General features: G+C 37.3%; 1 protein-coding gene across 1 annotated transcript; it reads left to right on the top strand.

The window, feature by feature from the left end:
• Nucleotides 1–1,235: 1,235 nt before the first annotated feature.
• LOC116100842 (olfactory receptor 507) lies at nt 1,236–2,172 on the top strand. Its single transcript, XM_031384566.1, has one exon. The coding sequence runs from the start codon at nt 1,236–1,238 to the stop codon at nt 2,022–2,024; it is 789 nt and encodes a 262-aa protein (XP_031240426.1). The 3' UTR covers nt 2,025–2,172.
• Nucleotides 2,173–6,929: the final 4,757 nt, after the last annotated feature.

Here is a 6,929-nt window from a genome sequence, read left to right on the forward strand (position 1 = left end):
CTTGTTTGGGACCCACATGAAGACCAAGTTGCACTTTTGCTATATATGTGAGGGGAGGCCTAGGTCCAGCTTGTGTATGCTCTTTGGTTAGTAGTCCAACTTCTGAGAGCCCCAAAGGTCCAGGTGAGTTGACATTGTTGGTTTTCCTGTAGAGTTCTTATCCCCATTGGTTCCCCACAATCCTTCATAGTATACTTCTATATGAGTTTCCAAGCTCCATTCACTGTTTGGCTGTATCTGCATCCCTCTGAGTCAACTACTGGATGGAGCTTCTCAAAGGACAGCCATGCTGGACTCCTGTCTGGAAGTATAACAGAGTATCATTAATAGTATTAAAGATTGATGCTTGCCCATGGGATGCGACATAAGTTGGGCTGGTTATTGGTTGGACATTCTCTCCATCTCTGTTTCATCTGCCATCCCTGCATTTCTTTAAGACAGGATAAATTTTGGGTTGAATGTTTTCTGTGTGTGTTAGTTGTCCTGTTTAGATATAGGAAGTGACTTCTTCAGGTTCAATATCCCCAATGCTGTGGGTCACAGCTAACATCACCCCCATTGATTCTTGGACAGTTTTGTCTCTTCTCTGTCTCTTCCTGGAGATGCCCACTACCTCCTCACCTCTCTCAGTTGCAAATTTCAATTCATTCTCATGGTTACATGGCCATCCCTCCTGTACCTCCCCACATCTGATCCTGAACCCCCCACTCCTTCCCTCATCCCCCCCTCACCCAATTCCCTAGCTCCATCTGCCTCTTATGACTATTATACTCCTCTTAGAAGAGATTCTTAAAGTATAGAAATTACTTAAAACATTATTAAATAATGTTTAATATTTTAATATAATATAGAAATTACTTAAAACATTATTAAATAATGTTTTAGAAATTTTGCATTTCTAAAGTTTAATCCTTTCTTGCACATGTGATACTTTTTGTTATATTCATCAGCCTCACAGTTTATATACATAGTTTTAAATACAATTAGATGAGTTTTATTATAAACATAAATTAAAGATACATTGTTTAAAAGAAGTTCTAGCATTTCATTTTAAAATTTATTAGTTATTGCACATGAATATACAGTGAGTGTTCCATGTACTTTCCCAATTATATTTTGAATAATGCATTTTTGTAATAATTTCTATATGTTAATGGAAATGAGCCACATATTTACAAATCTTTTTCCAAACTGTCTCCATCACAGCATTGATTTAGCAACAACTGCACTGTCCCATGGCTTCCCTGGATGATGGGAACCACACTACAGTGACAGAGTTCATTTTATTGGGTTTAACAGATGACCCAGTTCTTAGAGTCGTCCTCTTCATCATCATCCTGTGCATCTACCTGGTGACTGTGTCTGGGAACCTCAGCACCATCCTTCTCATCAGAGTCTCTTCCCAGCTCCATCACCCCATGTACTTTTTTCTCAGCCACTTGGCTTCTGTTGACATAGGCATTTCATCTTCTGTCACACCCAATATGCTTGTTAACTTCCTGCTGGAGAGAAACACAATTTCTTTCCTTGGATGTGGCATCCAGCTTGGCTCAGCTGCTTTTTTTGGATCAACTGAGTCATTTCTTCTGGCTGCCATGGCTTATGATCGCTTCATGGCAATCTGTAACCCACTGCTTTATTCAACCAAAATGTCCACACAAGTCTGTATCCAATTGCTTGTGGGATCTTATGTAGGAGGATTTCTTAATGCTTCCTCTTTTACACTTTCCTTCTTTTCTTTTCTCTTCTGTGGATCAAATAAAGTCAATCACTTTTTCTGTGATTTTACTCCTTTAGTTGAACTCTCCTGTTCTGATAACAATGTCCTCCTAATTCTTGATTCATTTTCCGCTGGCTCCATCATTGTGATCACAGTGTTTATCATAGCCATCTCCTACACCTACATCCTCATCACCATCCTAAAGATGCGCTCCACTGAGGGTCGACACAAGGCCTTTTCCACCTGCACCTCCCACCTCACAGCAGTCACTGTGTTCTATGAACTGTTACATTTATTTATGTGATGCCAAAGTCCACCTACTCCACAGACCAAAACAAGGTGTTGTCTGTGTTTTACATGGTAGCAATCCCCACGTTGAACCCCCTCATCTACAGCCTTCGGAATAATGAGATTAAGACTGCCCTGAAGAGACAACTTAGTAAAAAACATTTTCTTAGACTTGTCTCCTAATCTGCTTGTCACATACTGTATAGTAATGATATACCATAGACATTGTATTAAAAAGAAACTGGATATTGATAGTTGAAATACATGTTACATATATAACCATACTTGAAGTTTGGTAGTAAATGTACCAGGTGAGTATTCATATATCACAAAGTAAATTATATATTCATAATAATTCATTTCATTAGAAACAAAAAATTTCAGACAAAAATCAGATGTTAAGAATTATATTTCAGCCTGGCAGTGGTGGCACATGCCTTTAATCCCAGCACTTGGGAGATAGAGGCAGGTGGATTTCTGAGTTTGAAGCCAGCCTGGTCTACAGAGTGAGTTCCAGGACAGCCAGGGCTACACAGAGAAACTCTGTCTTGAAAAAACAAACAAAAAGAAAAAAGAAAAAGAAAAAACAAAAATGAATTATATTTCAGTTTTATTCATATTTTAAAGTAATTTCTTGCTATGTTGAAATATTGACTGCATACATTTTTAAGTCTATGTACATTTTCAATAGCAGCTACCTTCAAGTATATATAGTTACTATAGTTAGAACCAAGCATGTTAGAGAGAAGATGACAAAGTAACACAGGTAATAATAATGTTGGAGATGTTCTTATGGTGGTTGTATCATCTATTTGGATGGATCTCTCATAATCATAGGCATTAGAGTATATATGTATGACATATACATACATAGATATATACATATATATTTCCCCTAATCATCTCCCTATTTCATATTTCTCATTGTATACATGAATTGTATGGACAATGAGATCTGTCAGGAGAGATGGTGCATGTGAATGTTTGTCTGTGTATACATCTATATACATATATGTATCTATATGTTATAGGCTTGTTTCTTGAGGGAAGCCTAGTTAATCCCACTGCTCACTAAAATCTTATTTCTATGGCTCAAACTCTAAATCAGTTTATGTATACCATCAACAATTAAAAACCTAAATAAATTATATTCCTTTGTAAGTTTCTAATTTTTTGGATTGTGAGATTTTCTTGATTATTGTATTTTTAATTTTTTGTGTATACAGGTTACTAATCTTCTATCAGATATGTTGAAAAAGATGTTATCCTACTTTCTGGGATTTCTCTGCACTCAGCTGATGGTTTCCTTTGCTGCGCAGAAGCTTTTAGTTTTATGAGGTCCAGCTTCTCAATTATTGGCATTAATTCACAGGCAAATGGAGTTCTACCTGGAAAGCCTTCTCTTGTATTTATGTCTTGCAGAGTACTCCCAATGTTTTCTTCTAGCAGTTTCAGAAGTTTAAGGTTCACTTTGAGGTTTTTGTTCCATTTGGAGTTGATTTTTGCACAGGTGATAAATATGGCTCTAATTTCATTTTTATTCACACAGACATCAATTTTCCTAACACCATTTGCTGAAGATATTGGTAATCTTTTTAGCTCATAAAGTTAAAAAATTGGCACATCAAAGAAATCGTAAGCACAGAGGATGCCCCAAAAAACAAGAGAAAATATGTGTCGACTCTACATCTAATAGAGGACTAATAACAAGATGTTTCATCTAGGTAGTTAAAATTTCTCTCTCTTTCTCTATACTCTAATCTTCACATACTTCTAGGACCATGCTAAAATTAAGTAGTAAGCCTTAATAAATGAAAAAAATTACTTAATGGAAGAAAAAATGTTTTCTCTGTCTACAATCTTGATTCTAGTGGTTGTAAATATATTACAAAGCATGTAAACATCCTCTACAGACTAAGGCAAAGGTCGTGGTCACAGACAATAAGGCCCTTTCCCCAAGGAGGGAATGGTCAGTTCTGTAGATTCCTAACTTGAGGAGACTCTGGTTTTGATGCATTGTTTCAAGTAAGCTCTTTCCATCCTAAATATGGAGGCATCTACCTCTGAACTTTCATGCTGGGTTTTATTCAACCAACTAATACTTTAAAGGTCTATGAGTGTTGGGACAGATACTTTTCATGCTCATTATTTTAAAAAAAAAAGAGATGAACTGCTTAGGTACCTCAGGACTGGAGGGATAGCACAGAGGTGAATCTCTGTAGTTTCATGTTTTCATTTACTGAAGAAAATTTAGAGCTTTCTAATCAGAACCCCAGACAGATCCACACAACAAAACCATATACCTGAGGTTCCTAAAGAAAAAAATGATGAGACAGTGACCTTAGAGAGCAGTGATTTGGCCAGGTAGTGGTGGTTCATGCCTTTATTCCCAGCACTTGGGAGGCAGAGGCCGGTGGATTTCTAGGTACAAGGCCAGCCTGGTCTACATACAGAGTGAGTTCCAGGGCATCCAAGGCTATACAGAGAAACCCTGTCTCAGAGAGAGAGAGAGATTGAGAGAGAGAGAGAGAGAGAGAGAGAGAGAGAGAGAGAGAGAGAGAGAGAGCAGTGACTTTAGAGAGAAGAAGCTTCTTGGGCAACACTCGCCATTATTCATACAAACACAAGTTAAGAAGTAATGCCTTCCCACTCACTCACTTTCAGTGGATTAATAGGTAAGGAGCTAAGTTACCCTGTCCTACTCTCTACTGTCTGCCTAGACTAACAATAGTAGAGGAAAAATGAGCTCTCTATCATCCTGCAGCCTACTGAGATGATGTGAGGGTTAGAATATTTTTGTCAACTTGGCACAAATTAGAATTATCTGGGAAGAGAAGAGAGCAGTTAAGAAGATGCCTCCAACAGACTGGCCTATGAATACTTTTTTTTATTAGATATTTTCTTTATTTACATGTAAATTTCTCCTTTCCCAATTTCCCCTCCAAAAAAACAAAGAAACAAACAAAAACAACAAAAACAAACCCCTGTTGCCTCCCCACTCCATGCCTGCCACCCCACACTCTCCCACTTATTGGCCCTGGCATTCCCCTACACTGGAGCACTGAACCTTCACAGGACTGAGGTCCTCTCCTCCTATTGATGATTGAATTTGCAATCCTCTACTATACACGTGCTGCCAGAACAATCAGACCCACCATGTGCAGCCCTTGGTTGGTGGTTGAGACCCTGGGAGCTCTGAGGGTACTAGTTAATACTACTTCTGTAAAGTATTTCTCTCTTAAAAATTAGCATGGAAAGGCCCTATTCACTGTGGGTGGTACCACCCAATGAACAGGTGGTCCTGTCTGGAATAAGAAATCAAGCTAAGCATACTATGAAGGGCAAGCCAATAAGTACTCTTCATCTATGGTCTTGGCTTTAATTTTTGCCTTCAGGTTCTACCTTTGAGTTCCCATCTCAATGATGGACTGTGGCATCTATGGGTAGGCCTTTCCTCTCCAAGTTGGTTTTTGGTCAGAGTTTTAACACAACAAATGTTGCTATGAAGAGAGAACAATGACATCAAGGTGATGATGCAGTAGTCAACGTAATATAACATAAAACAACCCAACATTAGCATATATATTGTCTTCAGTTACACAGTGAACAGCAGAAGCAGTCCAGTTAATAACATTTTAATGAAAAGTAATAGAAATATAGAGGCCAGAACTGAGATACCCCTCTAGGTCCTAGTAGTTACAAATTCAGAAAGCTATATATAACTTTTTATTAAAGAGCCATAGAGAAATCTATATCCTGATAAAACTTTTTTTAACATTTTAGAAAAGGTTATTTGGACTTACAGTTACAGAGGGATAAGAATCTGTGATAGCAGAGTGGACTCACAACTGCTGCAACTGGAAGCTATGAAGTTTACATTTTGAATTTAACACCCAAATCAATAAATTTCATACCCATTCCAACAAGACCATATATCCTAAGCTAAACATTGCTACCAAGTAGAGATCAAGTATTAAAATTTCCAAGAATATGGGGGATATCTCATCCAAACCACCATAGTTTTCTTCACTAGACATCAAATTTTCAGAAAATTAACTGGATGCTCAAATACACCACAGGGCTTTGTACAAAATCAGCATTCATTAAATGCTCACTGAATAAACATGCTTATGAAAAAGCAAAGACAGATTGAAGGTAAAATAAGCTCTGCTCTACACTTATACCTGAATTTCTGTTGGAATTTTCTAGATGTGGGAGGAAATGGACAAATGCAATGCCATTTCTGTTTTATTTTAGCATCTCACATGATATAGGATATTTGAGTCAGTTTTATCATATTATACTCAACCCCCTACACTTCCTTTAAATCCACTCTATCCACTCCCCACACCTTCATTTTCTCTGTATATTGTTTCAATGAGTATCAAACATGTATGCTCTCATTTCATTTTATAGGATAATTAATAAGCATACAATGCTCCACAGTAAGCATTTCATAAGCAAGATCTCTGAATGAAATTCCCTACACACACAAAAAATTGCATAATAGAATCACCACTGTATTTTTAATCATTTTGTTCTCTTACCAGTGTGGAATTCTTTTTCCTGGGACCACAAAGGAGCCCAGCATACTCCAGACCCATCTCCTCTGCTACAGATAAAACATTTTTTTTGACTTGAGTGAGTGACTTTATTCTCAGCCTACAGACAACAAGTTACATTCATTTAAGAAATGGTGTGTGTATTAAGATGGTCTATGCATAAAGTCATTCACCAACTGTTTCAATGAACAATGGTTTTACTTGGAGGGTGGCACAGACATTAGGTGAGGGTAAGAATTTGATTCATTAGCTATCATTATTTGGAAAAGCATTCATCTCAGAGAAAGAGTAACTTTTTTTTATTTCTTTATTTATATGCGAATTTCTCCATTCCCAGTTTCCCCTCCAAAAAACAAAAA

Source organism: Mastomys coucha, unplaced genomic scaffold, assembly GCF_008632895.1.
Source record: "Mastomys coucha isolate ucsf_1 unplaced genomic scaffold, UCSF_Mcou_1 pScaffold21, whole genome shotgun sequence".
Lineage (NCBI taxonomy): Eukaryota > Metazoa > Chordata > Mammalia > Rodentia > Muridae > Mastomys > Mastomys coucha.

What these genes read in the sequence shown, in the direction of transcription:
- LOC116100842 (XM_031384566.1), top strand. Translation starts at nt 1,236, where the DNA reads ATGGCTTCCCTGGATGATGGGAACCACACTACAGTGACAGAGTTCATT.